Genomic DNA, 22,935 nt, shown 5'->3' with positions numbered 1-22,935 from the left:
GCCCATTGTCCTACTGTAGCCATCTGCCTTCTGTGTCCTCTGTGGACTGTAAGCCCCTTGTGGGTAGAGACTGAGACTGATCTCTTTTATTTCCATGCGTGCTGCCTCAAACAGTTCACACATTCGTGGAAATATTTGTTTTATTAACTGTTTAGATACAGTGAAAGTCCTTTTTAAGTAATGTGTGAGAGGACAGCCTGGGGCTGTGCTAGACTTAAAGTGGAGACCTAGAGAGAACTTTTCCTTCATGTTTTTAATTTTATTTGAGGTCCAGGAGAAATAGTAACAGAGGCGCTGGGGAGAAAAATTATTAGATAACTTTGTAGCTCCCCAGCATGCCTTTATGAAATCTGAAGTTTGATCAGTATTAAGTATCAGTGAAAATCTAAACCCTTCCCATATGGAACAACCCCACTTAATTTAATGTCATTTTACTTTATGAGACAGTTAATAAACAGGTACTGTATTTGAACTTGTGAGCATAGCCCTCTATATTTAGCTTTTTCAGCTTTAATGGAACTATAATTTTAATCATGATTATTACTTTACATTTTAATTATAATTTGGTATGGTTTAAGTATACATTTCTGAGAGTGATTGTGTAATGAAAACAGGAATTAGCTTTTCATTAACAAAATAATGGGAGAGTTCCCACTGCATTCTAGTCTGTGCTCAAAATCTACGGGCTGGCCTAAAAATAGCAAGGGGAGTTTAACATTTTGGTTAAAAACATGTTTCTAAATTGGCTGTGTTCACAACCCCATCTCTTTTGCTCCATCCTGCTTTATCTTGTTCTCTTTCTTTACAAAAAATAAAATAAAATATTGAAAGAGACTTTGTGTCTTTGAGATATCAAAAGGCTTACTATTTTTATTTTTATTTAGATAATTAGCACCATGGAGCCTCAGGTGTCAAATGGCCCGACATCCAATACAAGCAATGGACCCTCCAGCAACAATAGAAACTGTCCTTCTCCCATGCAGACAGGGGCAGCCACAGATGACAGCAAAACCAACCTCATAGTCAACTATTTACCCCAGAATATGACCCAAGAGGAATTCAGGAGTCTCTTTGGGAGCATTGGTGAAATAGAATCCTGCAAACTCGTGAGAGACAAAATTACAGGTATGCTCTTCTTCGATATTCTAGGCTTGGGATTCACAGCTGCGTTGTTCCATTAGATGTGCAGATCTTAGCAGAAGTGCATATGTGTGGTGATGCCTTTTGAGTGTCTGCAGCGTGTATCCTGCATTCAAGGTCAGCGTGGGTACACAGTCATAAACTCATATGCGTATGTATACTACATGAAACCATATTGCAAATTGGTAGGACTGGGAAGCAGATAAAGATTTTGGAGCTTCCTCAGCTTTAGTTTATGTGAAATAATCCTTTGACTGTGTCCTCTTTTATTCTTAATCAGCCACCCCTACCCTTTGTTCTTTAGTTCTCAGTTCTGCCCTCTGCCCTCCCTATACCAGTTTTTATCTATTTATCCCTTTCCTCTCAAACATTTGGTTTGCGTGTGTCCAGTGTTCTTCCATGTATCTGAGACTGTCTTTTAAAGGGGGCCATTGTGGTCACAACTGCCCATTGTCCCTGGGAGAAATAGGCCCCAAGGATAGCAGATCATTCTGGAATAAAACTACCCTGTAGTAGGAGGGAGATGCTTGATGAAGGTATTTTATCTTATTTATTTGTTTGTTGTGAAGATACTCTCTGAGAAGTCAGAGACTTTTTACTTGAAAGTGAAACAATACCCTATACTTCAATACTTGAAAGTTTTAGGTTCTGATTTTTTTCTAACTGACAGCCATTTATTGAGGACTTAATGTTTGCCAGATACTGACGCCACTATCCTTTGGGGCTGGGGCTGGGGGTAGTTTCCTTGTAATCCTTCTGGAAGTGGGAATGTTTTCTTAGAAAAATACTGGACTACATAGTGACGGCAGTGAAGCTACTGTTCTCTGATGCTGCCGTCCTAAAATCATTCACACTCAGCTTTGAGTATTTGTCATTTTTGTGTGTTGACTTTTGTTTCCCTCTCTCTGGACAGTTTAATTGAAGAGCAGCTGACCTATATAAGAAAAAGGAAACTCTAAAATACAGAGATACATTATCTTGATTTTTAAATCAGAGAATCCAGTGTATTTATGTGCATGTAGCTATATATATTCTCCAATTCTTCTAATTCACTTGTTAATTTGTCCCCCATTTATATTAAGTATTTTGCAAAATCATAAAACTAAAATAACTGTCGAAAATGTAAGTCACATAACCCTCCAAACATAATTTCCTCTTCTGTAAAATTGGAAAAGAATACTTATCTCAAAAGGCTTATTGTGAGGATTAAATGAGAGACTGGATATATACTGCCTAGCACAATATCTATTGCATAGCAGTCTCTCAGTAATGGGGGAGGGTGTTATTATTATAGGTACAGTTAGTATGTTTCAAGGAGAATGGCTAGAACAGAGAAATTTTATCAAGGTCTCCAAATGGACCAGGGCTTTGGTGTTCTTATCCCAGAGCCCTGGATCATCCATCCTTTGACAGAACTGCCTGTGCTCTCAGAAAGCCAATGTTTAGATTCCTGAAGAATCTTTATATAATAGGATGATAATTCAAACCAAATTAAAACCAGTTAACCATATGATTCTTCCTCCCACTCCTGTATAGAAGATGTATTTTTGGTGTAGCCTTACCTTCTAAATAGGGACTCTGCCAGCTATATTAGTGAATATTATTAATCAATCACCTTTTCAAAAGAGTTCCTTTAGAACTATAGTAAGATTTTTGAGAAGTACTGATTCGTGGTGTTGTTCCTTGTTTTCTAAAGACACATGTTTAAACAAGCAGATTCCTTTACTGAAAGAATGCTAATTTGGTAGTTCACTGAGTGTATTTGAATAAGAGTGACAGCTTCGAAGACAGCCTTTAATTTGGTATACAAAACCAAAATTGTCAACTTTGGTTTGTTTAGCACCCTCTCCAGCACAAGCAGAGACACTCAGTAGCATCTGAGCTTAAAGAAGAAGCTTACGGGTTGAAAGCAGAAATACAATGCAGGCATAAATTTATAATTATGCATTTTTTTAAATTCGGGGGGGAAAAAATTTTTATTGGCAGAGAACGTATGGGAATGAGGCAGGGAAATATAGAGAGACCAGAGATATTTGCCCTCATTTGGTAGCAGTGTTTAATAAAAGTAGAACTTGTGGTTGTAAAGAGTGCTTATTAAATTCTTCATTTACACTACCTAATTAATTCTAGCGTTTTAAATTAACAGTGAAACTGGTCCCTGCTGTACCATTCCATAGATGCAGCATATTTCCTCCATCCACCCGTTGTTCAGGTTTAATTGGCTACGCTAAAAGTCAGAGAAGGAGGGAGAGATAGGGCTGTAGGGAGGTGGGGAAGGAGTGGGGATCGTTCTGATGGAAGACGCTCTGAGGCCTGCATTTGGGGTTAAGTGATAACGCAGGCAGGGAGAGGTGAGGTTTCACACCAGCCAAGTTAAAAGGCTGCTGCTAGTGGTTCAGAAGTCGGGGTAAATGACATCATCGGTATTTTTGTTGCCCTGATTTTTAACATCCCCAGTCCCCCTTTTCCTCCAACACCTCCTACAGATCTCAATGCATCTTGATCCTGTGAAGTTTACAAGGAGTTCTAAATATCCAGTGGGAGGATTTGGGGGGTGGGAAGTGGCAAAGAGATAAGAATTCAAGATTAAGATTTTCCAGCCTAAACCACTCCCTAAGAGAATGTAATAGATTCCCTTAGAAGGTTCTGGCTTCTAAAATTGAGAGAGAGAGTAAGAAAGGGGGCGAGGTGGGGGGGGGGCGGAGAGAGAAAGAAGGAAGGAAGGGAGGAAGGAAGAAGGGAAGGAAGGGAGGAAGGAAGAAGGGAAGGAAGGGAGGAAGGAAGAAGGGAAGGAAGGAAGGAAAGGAGGGAAAGAGAAACTGTTAATGGTGTTGCCAGTAGGCTGGCTTCACTCCTGGCTATGGGTTGTCAACAAATTCTCCGTTTGAATTTGGGCATGGACTTTAAGTGTTGTGGTACTGAGGACATACTTGTTATTATTTATCAAGTACTTACTCTATGCCAGGTACTTGCTAGGCACTGAACATACCTTATTTCACTTAACATTAAAAACAGCCTCCATTTTCTTAGATGAAAACACGGAAGCTTAGTGAAGTTAAGTAACTTCCCCAGACAGCACAGCTATTAGCAGGTGGTAGAACCGGGATTCATCCCCAATTTCCAAAAGCGTGGTCTTATGTGGAAGCATGTGCAGGGTGCCCCTGCCTGTGGTACCTGAAGATCCCTGCTAACCCTCAGCCCATAACCCAATGAAACACTGGGTTCCTCTGAGTAGCAGTTGCTGGCCGCACTCTGCACCTAATGCACCTAATGCACCATGGCTTAAAACAATACTCCTGTGTATAACGGGAGGCAAAGATAACAATATTTATCATCCTCTGGGGATATAACTCCTCCTTCAGTGGAGACCCAAATTTACTGAAAGTGCCAGGTTTAAGATTCCCTCACAGTGCTTTTGGACATCTCTGTTAATACCGTCTCAGAGATACTAGATTTTCTTTTTCCAACTGGGAAATGCTGCTTATCAGGATAATCTAGGTACCAGGGAGAGAAAACGTGTGCAAGTCGCTTTTGTGTGCAGCTGTGAACACAAGGAGGCTCTGGAAGCTATGTCCTTTATTTTTCTCCTCCATCCACCTGCAGCCTCTGCTGCTGGAGAGGAAGGAAAGTGGCATGTGGCCCACAAGGATTTATGTAACTGAGGAACTCAGGCAAAGGACACCAAACCCCTGGTAAAAATTCTATTATTCCTGCAGACTGCAGATAATTGAATTAGTTTCTTTTTTTTTTTTTTTTTTTTATTTTGTTGCCTTTTTGCTTTTCAAGCTTTGAGATTGCATTTCTGAATCCAGGTTCCTAGATGATCAGTATTTTAGGGGAGGAAACATACGGCTTAACCAGGATAGAGTTAGGTGGCTCAGGGTATGTCTTAAAGCCAGAACAGCTGGAATGCTAAATTGCATTTTTATAATTGTCTCTCTTGTTATCACTTCTCTCCAAAAGGAATAGAGAAAGCATGGGGAAAAGTAACACAGAAAAATCGCCAGAAATAAATCAGTGTACAACAACAAATAGTTTTGATCTGCCTGTCTAGATTGTGTGATTATTTGCATCATAGAGATAAAAAAAAAGAATTATATTTTTACTTGATGTCACTCTCCATGTGCCCATACAATGCAGTTTTTAAGAGGAGTTTTCTATCCATTTCAGGCAAGTGAGAGCTCTGAAGTGGGGGTTTTGAGGACAAGGTGGTCCAAACTGAACACTATTGATTATAAAACTGAATATATGGAGTGACCGCTATATGGAATAGATTATGCGGGCTGTGGATGGCTGAGAAAGGGTGAAGTCTGTGTTAGCTGGAGCTATTGGCCGGAGTGGGGCGGCGGTGGTTGAAAGATGGGGTTAGGATTTAGGTAGAGGGAAGAAAAGCAAAGGAATGGAGCTAAAATTCCAGTCTAAGAACAAAAGCCTTTTTTATTCCTCTGTGCTTTGGACAAAGGAAGTAGAGCTGGGACGTGCCTCTTTGGAAGCGGTAGTCTTATACTGAAGCAGCATTGCCAAGTGAAGCTAAGCATACAAAAACATCAAGACAGAGTTGCACCCCAACGGACAAAGACAACATTTCCTAAACCCCACCTCTAATCCATCTCTTCATTTCTTCCTTTATAACACATCTTTGGCTTAATTAATATTAACATTTAGTGGAAAGAGCAGAATAAGGCAAAAAAGATGCTTCGCTACTGGAGACATCAGGGTGAATTCTTTGCCACAGGCTTTGTATGTAGAATCACATCTCTAATTAAAGGAACCATCTCAGTTTTGATTCAGTGACCTTGGGTAACTTCTCTTCTTTCTCGGATTTGTGAAAGTGCTAATAATCCTGTATGTCCCTCTCAGGAGGTAAGATGTGGATTGTGGACTACAGCAGTTGGGGGGTTGGGCAGGGGGCTGTGTCTGTTAGAGCATCAAGGCCAAGAGGCATTACATGGGATACAGTCCCTTGGGTTAAAGAGGGAGAGGAGAGTGAGGGTTGTGGGTTACCTCATGTTACCTCATATACTTACAAGGAACGACTAATACGGACACTATGAGAACTTAATTGTTTTCCTTCTAAGATAACTTTATAAACAATAAAAGGCTCTGAAAAAAATCCTAAAATATGAAAGCACTTTGAATTCACTCCTGAAATGTGAATTCAGCCCTAGGGTAAGTTTTATTAGTATAATTTCTGACAGCACCCAGCAAAGATGAATAAAAATAATAGCAGCAGCTTTTGTATGTTTTTGTGTGCCTTCTGTGTTTTCTGGGCACTATATTAAAAGCTTTAAATATAGTTGCTCATTTAAATAGTAAATTGGGACTTCTTGGAGATTCATAATCATAGCGAATGTTTATTGAATACTTACTATGTGCTAAGCATTGTGCTGAGATCAATAAATGGAGTTTCACGTATTCCACAAGACAGTCATTTTACAGTCAAAGAAACTCGGACTTAGGAGCAATTGAGTCATTTGCCCAAGGTGACTTAGCTCCCAAGTAGGGGAGCTGGGACTTAAACTCTTGGCTGTCTGACTAATTGTGAGTTATCCCATTATAGTTTATTTCTGGCAGTTTCCCTGAAAATACTAAACTGACATCTCCCCTTCACAAACCAATTCAGCTTATATTGCCTAGGGAATGAAAACTTTTAGTACAGGGAAAATATAATTAGAATTCAAAATCTTTTGTTTTGGAAAATAGCATGCTATGCATTGAATTAAATAAATGCCAGTGTTTTTCTTTTTTTTTTTCCTTTTTTTTTTTAACATCTTTATTGGAGTATAATTGCTTTATAATGGTGTGTTAGTTTCTGCTGTATAACAAAGTGAATCATCTATACATATACATATATCCCCATATCTCCTCCCTCTTGAGCCTCCCTCCCACCCTCCTGATCCCACCCCTCTAGGTGGTCACAAAGCACCGAGCTGATCTCCCTGTGCTATGAAGCTGCTTCCCACTAGCTATCTATTTTACATTTGGTAGTGTATATATGTCCATGCCACTCTCTCACTAATGCCAGTGTTTTTAAATTAAGCAGGTTGCTGCTTACCTGAACAAGGAAGCATAGACTTGGAGTGGTTTTTACCTTCAGATTCTCTCTTCACAAAATACCCCTCACTGTGTTCTCCTTTTTTTTATCTTGCAAGCACCGTATTGAAATGGATGCTGCCTTAAGTTTAAGCATACTTAAAACCCGGCCTCAATTATGCATATCCAATAAAATCCCAAGATATCGATTAGCTAAATGAACTTTTCTACATGCATATCAGAGGGATATTCGTTAACGATGGGAAGAGTAGAGGAAATAGTAGCATTTACCAGCATATTTTGCTGCTGATTTTGAAAATGTACTTGGTACAGTACAATGTGCCTCTTGAATTCAGAGGAAAATCAGGCAGATTTGCATCTGTTATTTTATTTATCACCTCCCTGCAGTCATTTTATACATATTCCACAAAGAAGAATAAAAGAATTTTGAGTTGTTGACTTGGGGAGGGGGTTGATTATTATTGGAGGTGAATGGAAAATTTTTAGGTATGGAGAAGATTTGGCAAACTAATGCAGTTACAGAACAGGAGACTAGGGGTCTGCTTTATTAAGGGGAACTTAGAGAACGTCAGAACATTAAGTGCAGACAGTAAGCCATATAATCATTGTGCCTCTTACACACCCATCAAGGTCAATCAGAGACCTCCCATCCTTTCTAATTAGGACAGGTTGGCAATTGAGTGGAGCTGTGAGGTTTAGAGTTTGTGCAGGCACAATCTGTTTCTTTCGACACATTTCTTTCCCCAGGAAGGCAATAGGCAGGATTATAGACCAGGTATGCTTTCCTTTTGCCCCCTGGCTATCTTTCCCTTCATCTTCCCTTCCAAATCAGAGGATTCTGCCCTGCTTCTGAACTCAGATAACCCGTAGGAAAATATTCTCACATCCCAAGAGAGATGTCTCAAAGGATTTTTACCTAGGATGTGAATCAGGACTGGGTATTTTAAGGATTTTCTATTTCCGTACTTTAGCTGACTGTTTGGTTCATAAGACCAATTCCTTGTTCACTAACCACCCCTCCTTCCCCCAACACATAAACACACCCGCCACACACACACACTCACTTACTCACTTCCCCCTTCTCTGTAAAATGACCTGGTTGATTGAGACTAGGAACTAAGCAGAAAGGTAATGTCAAACTGAAATTTCCACACATTATCTAAAAATGTAATTCGTCAGCTTCAGGGTAGGAGGAAAGTGCTTTCTGAAATGTGTTAATGGGAAATTCATTTTTTTCTTGTCTTCTGTGAGCTGTGGTAGTGGTGATTTCTTTTTTCACTCTGCCTCCTCCCTGCCCCCATTCCACATTTCCCTTACTGCTCTTAACTGATGAACTCTGTTATCTGTCTTTTATTCCTTGTCAGAACTAAAGATCTTTTTAAGTTGCCTTTTTGTTTTTTCTACGGCCCCAAATTGAGCTTTGATGGGAGAAGATATTTCTAGTTTGGAAAGAAGATAAAATTCAGATGGAGGCCATATATTTGTATAAGGCTTTTACATTTGTAAAACATTTTCAATCGGCCAATTATATTTATTTAGTGTCTGCTCCCTCAGGCCAAATAAATGTTATTTCCTTTCCTTCTCTTCTCTTAAATTCTGTATCAGGTTCTGTGAGGAAGCTAAACAGGGTAAGACATAGTTTGTGCCCACATGTTGCTGCTAGCAGGGCCAGTGAGTGGGGGAGGCCAGGACAAATCACAGGACCCTACAGCAGCCTGCAGGTCTGGGAGGGGCTGGGAGCCTGCTTATGATGCATAAAGGTGGTGCCACCTTGCTGTTTTGTGGGGAGGAGGGGGGGGAGGGGGGGTTGTTTTGTTTTTCACCAAAGCCCAAACTCACCTTTCCTGGCCCTAGCTGTTAATTTCATTGGAAAGATAGCACAAAAGGATGCATAACAGAACAATGAAGTTGGAGGTTTGCCTACTGTGTGTCAGCTACAGTGCTAGGCATGCCGTATATGTTATCTCATTGAAGCTTTGTACCAGTTATGCACGGTCAGTGGTATTGTCCCCATTTTACAGATAAGAAAGCCAAGGCTTAGAGTCCGTTAGCTGGAGAGTACAAAACCTATGGTCCTTCTATTACCTCACCTGCCTCTGCTGAATGAAGATGAAGAAAACATCAGCTATGGGTGTTCAAAGGATAAAAAGATCACTGTGGGCTGGGGTTCTCAGAGCAAGTATCAAATAGGAGCAAGCCTTGAACTTGGTAGAGAGTACATCGTAGTCTGTGTACACAGACCAGTACACAGCTGAGCCAAGTTTCAGAGATATCTTCAAGGGATAATGAATAGAATAGTCAAGACTCGTCTGTTAGTACCCCCTTTGTGTTTATGAAATAAGTTCAGAGAGTTTAAGTAATTTATCCAAGGCCATAGCTAATAAGTTCTGGAGCTATGATTTGAACCCAAGTCTGTCAGACTCCGAAGTGTGTTCCTTCTACTTTGCTAATAAATAACCTGACCTAACACAGGAGGTGGACAACTTGCAGACTTCCCATGGTGTCCGTGATTTGAGAATCATTGTTTTTCTTGCTGAGGTCAGGGCCATGTTCTCTGAGTGACTCTCTTTCCACCTACTTCAATTTCTTGCTGATTTATAAGTTTGGTTTTCTGCTTGGCCCTTGTTTTGTAGTTGGATGTCTGGTGGAACAAGTCACCATTTACACTAAGTGGATGCAGCTAATTAGGGTAATTACCCTAACTCCTATGGCTGCTAATAGAATTTCTCATCACAAACGTCTTAAATCAGATTAAATTATTTTATTGGTAGTATGAGCATAAAATATATACTTAATAATCCCTGATATTTGCCTTTCATGTTTATTTTCAAAGATTTTTATATTCAGTACCTCCTCTGACCCTATTAAAGTAGCCAATATAGGCAATGTCTATACTTACTTTACAGATAAGGCCAGTGCACCCCAAAGAAGAAAACATTTGGCTTCTTATTTTCCTTTCTTTTTCTTCCTCTCTTTTTTATTTTCTTGGCTTGTTTCCTGTCCTGCCTCCTTATATATTTATATGCCATTTGATCCAAAAAGGATTTGAATTGGCTTATGAGATGGAAAAGAGCTAAAATTAAAATAGCCATAGATTTTTTTAAAAAACAAGGTAGAAGGGAAATGGGTGTAGAATGGTAAAAGGAGACCAGAGAGAAAATTTGTAAATTATATGTCACTAGGTGACTTGTCTGAGAAGTAACAGACCACCTGGCCCCCTAGTCTGTGTTTTCTTCATGTCAAGGAAATATGGATGGTGACAACCTTGATCCCCTTCTCAAATGGTAACCAGGATCTCAGCCCTGCTCCCCTTCCCACCACACTCACTAGAGCCTCTGATCGTGGAGCCCATTGCCAGCTCTACTACAGGATAGGATATGAAGCCTGAAATCACATACATAGAGTTTTCCTTTTTTCAAATTAAATCCATGTTGGATTGATCGACTTGTTTTTTATGGCCAGAGCAGGCAGCCACACAGAGAAGCTGCCTGAGTGGAGTCCCTGTTTTTATTAACATAGGGTGTAGACAGTGTGCCAAAGGAGGCGTCCTGAAGCGAGATTCTTTGCCTGCTGCCCTGGACTGAGGTCTTGGTGGCTTCTGAGTCTCCGCAGTCTTCCCCCTCCCCCTCACTCCCACGGTTGGGCACACAGGAACGTCAGTCCTCTGCTTCCATCTCCCTGGTGAGGGTTCCTACACTGAATCCTGGCAGGTTCCCCATTGTCCGGGACCCTGAGCTGGACAAGAAAGAGGAAAAAACGAATGTCACTCTCACTTCCTGGTCCTGACCCTGGAAACTGCAACTAGTCCTCAGCTGCCTTTTCTCTTCCCAGTGCCCCTCACCAGTCAGTGGAGCCTTCCCAATGAGACAGGCCACCCTTTAAGTACAAAAGAAATGAGCACTACCCACGAGCTCTACACTCCCCAACACACACACACACACACACACACACACACACACAGACACACACAAACTTCCTGGTCAAAAATACCAGATGCAGTGCATTGGACTAACCAGAAGTGAGACAGATGTCAGTCAAAGTCCTACACCACAACCCCCCTCCTCCACACACACACACTTAATAGATGTAGGCATGGCCTTGCATAAGTCACTGTATTTCCTTGGACCTCCATTTTCTCAATATACAGTAAAAAGATAAATCCTTACCCTACCTTCTTTGGATAGTACTTGTGAGTTCAAACCAGATGATAGATAAAGACACTTGTAAACTAAAACAACCTGTAAATGTGAGGGGCCCCTTCTATCCCATAACTCCTTCCCTCTTCTAAGTGTTCTACCACTGGGCCAACAAACAGACAAAAGAAGAGGAGTAGAGAGGAGTGGGAAAGTGGATTTCTGTCCTGGTTCAGTCCCCAGTATGTAATTCCAAGGACCAAGTAGGAGAAGGCAGGAGGATGGAATGGGAACTCAGATTTATTAAGTACTGCTAGAAGCCGGTCACTTTATGTTTGTTATCTCATTTAATCCTGACCTTGCCCCCAAGAGGTAATGGTGACCCCATTCTTCAGATGAGGAAACCAAGGCTCATGGAGTTTAAAATGACTGACCTGAAGTCACACAGTTGGCAGGTGGCCAAGCTGTCTGTGTACCTGTGTCTGTCTGACCACATGCTGCTGCCAATTGGGATAGGAGTCCTTCACAGAGAGGGTTCCCTGCATTCTGCTGTTTCATCCTGAGTTGTGAACGTGGCTGTGTAGGATGTATCCCAGTAAGCCTCAGAAATAGCTACAGTAATAATGCACTTTACTAACGCAGTTTTAGTGGTTCTGGAAGATTGTAAATTAAAGCCTTTAGTTCAATATTTGAAAATGTCAGGATGGTTTCTGAGATTGTTTTAAAAATCAGGCCACTTTTATGAGTGGCAACATGAAGAAATGGAAAGATCCACCAAGTTCTCGTTCTAGCTCTAGCTCTGGGGCTTGCAGTGGATCAAGCCGTTGGGCGCCTCAGGTTATTGTGCATAAAATGGGGATAACACTGGCTCTTTCCACCTTACTGTGTGTTGTGACATCAAATGAACCGCTGATGTGTCAGTAAGTCGTTAAAGTGCTCTACCAATTCAGGCTATTACTGTGGTCACCTGGAAGATAGGATATTGTAGGCAGGGGATTTCTGAGGGCAAAGTAAATACTAAAACCCCTGTGATAAGCTAGCTTTGCTTTCTAGTCTGCCTTCCAAATGTTTTGCTCAGTTATCTGCGTACATCTCAACAAAAGCTGATTACCTCTCTCAGACATCAGTGTGTAACTGTTATTAATGCTCAAGCTGATCAAATTACAATGCCACAGATCCTACTTGCACTTTAATATTAGATTTTGGATTCCGGTCTATAATGAATGATTTTTCTCCATGCATTGGAAAAATTGGTTAGCAGAGTTCATAAGAAAGTTTAATTAGCAGGCTGTTTGTGAAAATAGCGGCTGTGAGTCATCGTTCAGAATGAACTAACATTTCTCAGGGTTGAATTTGTTCTTCTGTTCCTTGAGCAGCCACACAGGATCCTTGTGTCTGGGAAGCTGGTGTCTGCATGCTGCCCACTTGAACTGCATCGTGTAATAAACTAATGACAAAAACAGCAGATTTGAAAAGCCAGAGAGGAAGAGGAGGTGTAGGGTGTTTATATATTTGTGTATGTGTGTCTGTGTCTTCCAGGGGAATATCGTGGACCTACTATAATCCAGGATTGTGTGAGGCAGGAGGACCTAGTGATTAAGAGCTAGTTGCCTCTGTATGCATCCCAACCTCACCTCTTACTAGCTGTATAACAGGAAAATGTTTACTCTCTTTGCGCCTCGGTTTTCTCATTTGTAAGATAGGGATATTGATAGGATTATTGTGAGCATCAGTATATGTAAAACACTCAGAACAGCACCTGACATATATAATTCTCACAGCAGTTCTGCGAGGTGTAGGTATTATTTGCTCTATTTAACAGGTGAGGAAACAGACTCAGAAAGGTTAAGTAACTTGTCCCAGGTCACACAGCTTCTAAGTGGCAGGGAAAAGTTGAACCCATGTTTGTTTGACTCCAAAATCTCTATTTTTACCTACAGTACTGTACTGCCTCCCAGGGTTGTATGCCTAGTTAGTTAAATATAGATAGTGTTCATGTGTATGCCTGTATGTACGTACCTATAAGTGTGTGTTCCTGCTTGGGGTCCACATAGCCACACACAATTTTGTTTTGTTTTTCCTCTGGATCTTTGGTTCTCCTAGTGAAACACCTTGAGCTCGTCGCATGCTGACTACTGATACACAGGGAGCTAGAACCAGACTTGTACAATGTGTACTAACATGTGAATATGTACACAGATGTCTGACCCCCTCCCCACTGTGCATTTCTGTCCTGTGTCTAGATTATCCCAGAAGCAAGTCTGTGTGATGTCTTCTGAGAAACAGAATCATGGACTATCACAGTGGTATTCTCTGGCTTGGTCTCCTTGTTTTCTGCTGGTGCCTCTGGTATCTTAGGAACTGTAGCTCAGAGTCGGGGTCCACACCCCCCCCCACCTTAGGGTAATTATATCTTGAGACAGTATTCAGTCCTGTTTGAAAGAGTAATGTTCATTTGGGAATCCCATCTAAAAGTCTTTCCCAAAGGTATTTAATAGGTAATATGTTTTTTAAAATAGGTTATGTGACCGCATGAGTTTGGGAAACTGAAGTAAACCAAGTTATAAAGGGGTTTCTTTTTATCACTACTTCTCTGAGTCTGTGCTAATGTATGTTATAAATCTTAAAAAGAATGGTATATAATATGTAACATTACCCAAAGAAGCTTTTCTTCTCCAGCAGTTTGTGGACTGTACATTCTTAGCCAGGAGGGAGAAATGGAGCTCCATTAGGGATAAGTTTTCCGGGTAGAAGGGAAGAAGACAGTTTGAGCCAGTTACTACCTGATGACCTCATTTCTTTTGTTAAGAAAGAGGTGGGGTCATCTACTGCATGTGGATGGGCAAGTGGAGGCCTTGGTGTCCCAGGAAAGTGTTACCGACTCCCAAAAGGGACAGGAGATGATGCCATATGGGTCCATCTCTCTAGCACCAGCAAAGTCCCATCACACACTAGGCATTTTTGTTGAAAATTATTGAGTACTGGGTATGTTCTGGGAATTATTTAAATTATGGGTTCGTTTGGTCTCCTGACTGTCAGGGTGACGTTTCATTTTCCATCACCTGAAAGAGCTGAGCCACTAGAAGGTGTTTACATTTGGTGATCCTCACACAGATCCCAGGCACTCCTTCATTTTCACGTCTCCCAGGTATTTGACTCGGTGTAATGAAGCTGGTCACACCTGCTTGGTGCAGCCATTCCCCCAGAAGCCCTTAGCTTTTAAAAAAAAATAACAAAAGAAGATGGCTTCCCTCCTCCATTCTTACTCCACAGACCCATTTCTGTGTGGGTTCTTTTGTTCTTGGTTTTTGATTTCTTTATTTTGTCTTATTTCTTAACTGTAAGCTGAATGGTGAAGAAAAGGGAAAATACACTTTTGCTTCTTATTTCTTTTCTTTTTCATGCATCTGGGGAATTTCTTTCTTTTTCAACATTTGTTGGAGCCAAACGGAGCTTTCAGACCACAGTCATGAGTTTCCTGATGATACTTCACTATCATTGAACTCCTTGATGGTAGGGATGGGGAGTTCCACACAGCCGTTAGCGGTTAAGTCCAAGGCCAGAGAACCCCATGCCCTTAGTTCAGAAAAGACACTGGCAAAGGTTTTCAGACAGAATTCTTCTGCAACTCATATTTGACATCCTGACTTAGCTTTGCACAGACCAGTTAATTATCTCACCTCCTTCGCTGAGAGCCATGAATTTTCTTTTACTTTGAATAAAGGCAATTTTTTTAAATTAATTAATTAATTTATTTTTATTTATGGCTGTGTTGGGTCTTCGTTTCTGTGCGAGGGCTTTCTCTAGTTGTGGCAAGTGGGGGCCACTCTTCATCGCGGTGCGCGGGCCTCTCACTATCGCGGCCTCTCTTGTTGTGGAGCACAGGCTCCAGACGCGCAGGCTCAGTAGCTGTGGCTCACGGGCCTAGTTGCTCCGCGGCATGTGGGATCCTCCCAGACCAGGGCTCGAACCCGTGTCCCCTGCATTGGCAGGCAGACTCCCAACCACTGCGCCACCAGGGAAGCCCAAGGCAATTTTAATAGATTTATATTCAGTTAATATTTATGAAACATCTCCCTTGTGCCAAGCCCTCTCACATAACTTATCTTAATTAATTTAAATCCCAATATGATATCAGGAGCCTCCACCTGCCCTTTAGAAGAATAGTGTCTGATGGGAGTTTTGGAAGTAATTTTCTTTGTACCTAAATACAGCAATTCCTTTCACCCACAGACATTTCACCCATAGACAATCTCATTTTGCCCAAAGGCTGATTACAGTGTATATAATTAGTATTAACCTGATAACTTTTTCTGCCTCTTCTTCCTTTGTTGCTAAACCCTTCTCTGACATCAGCTGCAGTTCTGGAATCACCTGTTGGTTCACATCCATTCTAGGGGGAAGGTGTTGTCTGTCTGACATCGAGAAGTCTGTTTCATGTGAGAGTAAGCCAATCAAGAGTTAAGAATGCTAGTTCATTTCTCTGGCTAGCTGGGAGTTTGCCAAATTCCTCCTCTTTTTGTTTTGACCCTTGTTAAAAATATTTAAATATGTGACTATTCTTTCCTGTCTGTAAGAGTATTCTGAACATAATTTAATTTAATGTTGCTTCTATTAAGAATCTCTTATTGCCCCAGGGTCATCAGTCTGAACATCTCTTTTTGTGTGATAAATGCTGAAGGTAAGCTAGTTGTCACTGAGGCTTCTATTTTCCCTGGTACATTACCTAGAATATTTTTTCCTTTTGGTTTTTTTTAACTAAGTCTAAGTACTTGATACTAGCTTTTTATCCTGTGAATCTCCTTTCTTTCCTGAACAGGCAGAAGAAAAATAAGGTTCAGATTAGTTCAGTTTTTTCATTTATTGAGGCTTATTATTGAAGTGTATGTTTGAAGATCTGTCACTTGGAGCAACTTACTTTATAGAACAAACCAAAAGAGTACGTTTTTTTAAAAACACTCCTTTGAGAACTGGTTGGTTGGCTTTCTTTATGAAATAGTGTAGCTTTGTAACTGGTCCTTCCTGCTTTCGGGACTCCTGGAAATCATCATATATACTCTGAATTTCCATGTACCTCACCCCAGTAACAGAGGTATTGTTTTACATCTACTTGAACAGTTTGGTTGATATCGTCTCTGAAATCAGGAAACTCTGTTGAAAGCCTGTATGAGCTTTAGAGTCAGAGGGACTTGTGTCTTGGGATCTGAGGCCTCTGGACATGACTTCTCAATGGTAAATGGCAGTGACCATGCCTAACTTGTAAGATTGTTTTAGGGAGCAGATGAGATGATACAAATTAAGCAGTCAGGTAGAATTTAAATGTTCTCACTGCAAAAAAAAAAGATAAATATGTGTTAATTAACTAGATGGGAGGAATCTTTTCACAAGGTGTTTATATATGTATATATATATATATAAATCATCATGATGTACACTTTATTTTATTTTTTTAATTTTTATTTTATTTGGAGTATAGTTGATACACAGTTACAAGTGTACAGCAAAGTGATTCAGTTATTCCCATACAAGTATCCATTCTTTTTCAAATTCTTTTCCCATTTAGGTTATTATAGAATATTGAGCTGAGTTCCCTGTGCTATACAGTAGGTCCTTGTTGCTTATCTGTTTTAAATATGGTAGTGTGTATGATCTTACAAGCTTATTTGTCAATTATACCTCAGTAAAGCTGGAAAAAAAGAAATAAAGCACTCAGTATACATAGTAAGCACTCAAAAAATGATAACTATTTTGTTACTATTCATTTGCTTATTGAATTCATACATTCATTCATTCAACATGGATTTACTGAAAGCCTACTATGTGCCAGACATTGGTTGTACCAAGATTAATAGGACCCATGTCCCTGCCCTAAGGAACTTAGGGTTCACTGAGAAATACATTTAGTTCGACAAGTTTATATTGAATGCCCACTGTGGACCCAGTGCTTTGCTTGTTATCATCTTGATGCCGCATGATGAGTTCTCAACTGGGAAATTTCATCTACTTAGGAAGCCAGAATGTAGCCTCTGGAAAGAACCAAGTACTGATTCAATGTAATTTTAAATACTTTGGGAATTCAGAATAAGAGGGCTGGGTCCTGTTTTTTTTTAATAGTGTTTGTTGTTGGCAGAGAGCAGAGGCACTCAAAATTTCAGATGTCTAAATGATTTCTGAATCTGTGCCAGAGGTATGGGGAGGTCTCATGTATACGTCTGCGCACTCAACTTAGAATCGAACATTGACGGCTCAGGTTGACATCAGCAGCACTGGCCTCCTGGAAGTGATAGCTATAAACTGAATAGCAGTCTTCTCTCCTCCAGGGATAGATGCTCAAGCTGTCCCCTCCTCCTGGAATGCCCTTCTCTGTCTATGGCCTGGCTATCTCCTATCAATCTTTTCAAATTAGTCTCAGCTCAGTTATATCCTCCAGAAAACCCTCTCTCCTTCTCACTGTCACAACACTTAGCCACACTCTACTATAGTTGTTGATTCACAGTTCTGATTTTCTTACTAGACCATGAACTGCTTGCTTCTTCCTTGGTCCTCAGTTGCCAAATCTGTAGAAGAGACTCAAAGATGATTGATAGTTAAGTTCTTTCCAAGACTGTCATTCTATGACCTACCAGATCCAGTTTGACAGACACAACCAATGTGGAAGATGGGAATGGGATACTTTGGGGTATATATTGAAATTAAATGGAAAGAATGAAGACTTGGAGATAGTACTAGAAAACCCAGGCTCTCTCAAAGTCTCAGGCACACTGCGCTGTGTCAGGGCAGGGGTTTAACACACAAATCAGCACGTATTCAAGAAACCAGGGCACAGCAGAAAGTGCACAGGCTCTGAAGTCAGATGGGTCTGGCTACTATTCTCTAGCCAAATAACCCTGGGTATGTTATTTCTCCTTTTGAAGCCTCAGTTTCCCCTTCCGTAAAACAGGGATGGAAATGCCTGCTTCAGAGGTTGTAAAGATTTAAATAATAATATATGTAAAGTGCTTAGCCCACAGTAGGTGCTTAATAAATATTCTCTATTATTTTTATTTTCTCAGTTAGAAATCAGGATAAACTGTGAGCATGGGGTCTCAAATAAATATAATTTAGAACCTTTGTATCTTAGCATTAGAAGGTATCTTATGAATTGTTCTTGTTAACTGCTGCAACATCTCCTGATAAAATGTAGATCTGGCCTCTGTTTGCGTAGTTTTAGTCAGGGGGCCCTTACCACCTCACAAGGCAGCCTGTATCCTTATAAAATCATTAGTAGAAAGTTCTTCCTCTTATCAAGGCAAAAATCTACTCCCTCACTTTCTTCTATTGCCTGATTCTCATTCTCTCCCTTGGGACACCACATAGCAAGCCTACCCCTGACTTCCCATGCAGCCTTTCAAGTATTGGAAGGGGCTTTGAACACCCCTAGAATCTTCTCTCCTTCAAGGTTAAAGCCCACAGGTCTTTCAGATGTGTCTCGTGGGATCTGGTTCCATACCTCTTACCACCATCCTCTGGGAACATAGCAGAGAACAAAAAATACTTGGTTTCTGCCGTCAGTGAATTGATATTCTCATTGGGGGGTGAGGGAGTGAGACAAGTCACCTGAAGGCAGGAACAATTTCTTGGTCATTGGAGGCACACTCATAGTATCTAGCATGTAGTAGGTGTCAGTTATTTGTGGAATTAGTATGCCTATTGCATGCTATGTACTCCAATGTGAAAGAAAACCATCAGAAACATTCTCTACCTTTGAGGAGGTTGGGCCTCATTCAGAAGATAGCATCCTCAGACGCAACGGTGTAAGGCAGTATCTACTGGGGCATGGGAGGCGAAAGAAAATAAACCAGCATCTGTTGAGCCTCTGTTATGTACCAGGCACTTTACATGCATTATCACTTTCAATACTCCTAATAACACCATGAAAAAAGTAATATTATGTCCATTTTGCAGATGAGATTACTCTAGCAAAAAGGGGAAAAGTAAGAATGCAAAATCTGCGGATGAAAAGAAATAGCATATATTAAGAAATCCTGAGAGCTTTCCTGTCAAAGCTTCCCTTCCCTGGGACTATGGGTTAGATGTGTAGTTTTCTCAGAAATCAGGGTGTGGAGAGGTTCGTTTAACTTAGCCACAGTCACAGAGCAATAAGCTGAAGCTGCATTTCTTACAAGTCCCCAGTGATGCCAGTGATGCTGGTACAGGGATCACACTTAGAGTAGCAAGACTTTAAACCATACTTAATTTGAGGGAATTGTGTGAACTACCAAAAGAAAATAAATCCTCGGATTAGCTGGCTCTACTAACACTGAGTTTGCAGGAGCAAATCCAAGACTCAGACTGTCCAGCAAGTGTAAACACCCACAGAGGTGGGCTGGGAAGGAACAGAGCCATGGATGCGCTAGAATCTCAAAGCGTCCCAGTCACTGTGAAGAAGGGGAAGAGTTCCCAACACAAGGGGTGTGCATCCCCTTGAGTTCTTGCCTGATGCCAGACACTGCTGTGCCTTTGCAGAGAGACCAAACCCTGTGGAGAAAAGGCGTGAGCTGGAAAGTCACACAGACCTGAGTTCTTCAAATCCTAGCCTGGAGGCCTACTTCCTGGTTGACTTGGGGCAGGTTATTAAACATTTCTTAGCCTCACTTTCCTTATCTTTACAATGGGCCTAATGGTACCCATTTCGAACAGGATTAAATTAGGTAATTTTAGTAAGCCACTTAGCAGAGTGCCTGGCACAAAGTAGGCACTGAATAAATTGTAGCTTCTGTTCATCCACATGTTAATATAGTTAATCCTCACGGTGATCCTTTGATTGTGAAGATAAGGGATTATCCCTGTTTTTCCAGATAAGGGAACAGGCTGGTGAAGCTTAAATGAATTAACCAAGGATATACAGCAAGTACAGTTTTGGGCCACACATACGTGAGTACATGCAGTAACAGCCTCAGAGCTCTCTGACCCTCTTTAGGGTGTGTTGAGGTAGTTTCAAGGCAGTGGACAACAGGGAAAGTCATCTCAGGGCTGGCAGGGAGGGAGTCCTAGGATTTGAAGTTGGCTGAGGTTATCCCAGCATGTGGATTACTGCCCTGCAGGTGATCTTGAGGTGACTGGGGATTTGATCATGTGCTTTGAGAACAGAATTTCAGCCTGAGCTAGGGGTTCTAACATCCACAAAAATTCCTTACTCAACTCAGAAGGTTTCATCAACAGCAGGTACCCATCTGGCTGCCCCCTTGGGGGCTTTGCAGATGAGGGAAGTAGCTGTTCGGTTTCTGGAGAATGATGGTTTTTGGAGAAAGAAAGAGCAATGTGTGCAGGTCGGCAGTGCAGAAATGCTGAGGCTCCTTCCGGTCAGCCCTGTGAGGGGACAGCTTCCCTGCTGCTGCCATCAGCCATAAGGATGTCATATTTAGGGTCCTGCTGTCATAACCCCCAGGACCCCAAAGGCAAGGGAAAACAAATTCTATCCAGAATGACTGGGAAATGAGGGGTTATAATCAGCTATGATGGTGACATTTCCTAGCATTTGAATACAATAAAACTGCTTAACACAAACTGTTGAAGGTAATTTACTTTTTTCTCAGGTGGTTCAAAACAACTTCAGAGATATTTCAGGGCCTCAGTATAGTTGTCAACAACACTTTAGTTCCAGTGGAGTAACTGTGGTAATGGCAAAGGGGACTAGATTTGGAGTCAAAAGATCTATACCAAGGGGTGAGCAAACTATGGCCCAAAGGCCAAATTGAGCCCATTGCCTCTTTTTTTCTAAATAAAGTTTTATTGGCGCTCAGCCATGCTCATTAGTTTACATATTGTACATGGCTGCCTTCACGCTACAATGTCAGTGTCATCATGACAGACTGGAAGACCCACCAACCCTAAACTATTTACTATCTCACCCTAAACATAAAACAGTTTGCCAACCCCTGATCTAGACTCAGTTTCAGCTATTCAGGGATAGTAGAGCAAATCGCTGTTCTCTCAGAGCTTCAGTTTCCACATCTATAAATGATGACTCTCTCCCACAGGGTTGTTGGGAGACTCAAATGCGACATAATGGGTGGAAAGGCACTTTGGAAACTCAGGATTTCTTTGGAAACGTGAGCCAGGATGGTTTTTATTTTTCACCTGATCTGTGCTGGAGGGGAACCCACCAGGACATTTTTTGTTTGTGTTTTCCAGTCCCTGATGTCAACTTGTTGTCCTGTTCTCCCTTTCTCACAAATACGAAATGAATTCCCCAGGTGCCCCTCTCATCCTCTTCTCCCTCCAAACATAAACACATCCTGGTCATGTGCTTCCAGCAACGGAGAATTAGTACAAGTGTATGTATCCATCTGTTCCCTTATCAAGTATTTGTGGAGTACCTACCATGTTCAAGTACGCAGACTTTATAAACTAGTTCTTGTAGGGAGAAGTGTTTGCTTTCTAAGGGGAGAAGTTAGGTATAGAAATTATTATAACAGAAGAGAAATATTGCCACATTGTAGTACGAGGACACGTCGTGTCTTTGTGTGTGTATATGCACATGTGCGCAGTTTAAAAAATAGAAATATTCAGGTGCAGATTTAAGAAAAGCTTGTTAAAAACAAGAATCTGTTTAATCCAAAATACACTGAAGTGCCTTAAAAATGTAGCCATTATGTATAACAGTTTTCCCTTGGAAACTACATTCTAATTTTAAGTTTCTATCCCAAACTGCCAAGAATGCCTTTCTTGCCCATTCATGGTCACTGGGCCTCTTACCCAAGCCTGCTGGTCAGGACTGCTAAGGACTGGTCACAAGTAAGGGTTGTAGATCACCTGGGCATCAAGGAGCAGGCACTCACTATAGTTTCTAAATATTGGGGATAGTCTTCATTTTATAATATTTTATCTTGTCTTTAATGATTTTGTTTTTTCTTTATTGATGATTCAATAAACATAACTTCAATGATTTAATTTATATGTTTGGCTTGCTATCAAAATAAGCTCATAAACTGGGAGCAAAATAAAGTTTGTTTTAATTTTCTGTTCTGAAATTACTGTTGCCATACCTATATGGTCAAATCTTGCTGCTGCTGATAAAGGGAGACGATGAAGCTATTTGAGAAGAAGAAGAAAAAAAAATCTTATCCATTTCTGGGATGCAGATAGACACACTTAGTTCTAGGCTCCAGACTGGGTCCCCTGGGCCTTCCCAGCATGGTGGCTCTCTTGGTCCTCGTAGAAATAGTGTTGGTATTCTTTGTGAATATGTTTCATTTGTATTTTTCTATGTTCTGTGTACAATTTAAATACAGAAATGCAAATCCTAAACCCATCACCAGTACATTGCCACCAAAATTAAAACATAAAATTCTTCCTCATTTTACTCTCCCTCACTACTAAAACAGTTTCTGAAAGAAATGAGGCTTGGGTTTTTATATTTTCTACCTAGGGATTTAATCCTCTCAAGAATGTTTTAAAAGAATATGCTTAGCTCCACTGAATATTTTTTATGAGACTTAGCTGTATTCCTTCTATGATGGCAAAGAAGCACGTAAAGAAGCCTGTCCATGAACTAGGCTAACCACAGGTAGTTTTATTGTGCTGCCAGTTTATCTCATATCTTTCAATTCACAGGCAAGCCTTTCCA

General features: G+C 40.9%; 1 protein-coding gene across 1 annotated transcript in view; it reads left to right on the top strand.

Moving 5' to 3' along the window:
• Positions 1-22,935, top strand: part of ELAVL4 (ELAV like RNA binding protein 4) — an 84,238-nt gene that overhangs the window by 35,716 nt on the left and 25,587 nt on the right. Inside the window, exon 2 of the mRNA XM_061186606.1 lies at positions 885-1,125. Coding sequence (XP_061042589.1) covers positions 885-1,125 — 241 coding nt within the window. The remainder of the gene's footprint in view (positions 1-884; positions 1,126-22,935) is intronic.

Source organism: Eubalaena glacialis, chromosome 3 (genome assembly GCF_028564815.1).
Source record: "Eubalaena glacialis isolate mEubGla1 chromosome 3, mEubGla1.1.hap2.+ XY, whole genome shotgun sequence".
Classification (NCBI taxonomy): Eukaryota; Metazoa; Chordata; class Mammalia; order Artiodactyla; family Balaenidae; genus Eubalaena; species Eubalaena glacialis.
Note: the sequence above shows the minus strand (reverse complement) of the source record. Positions and strands in the feature narration are given on the sequence as shown.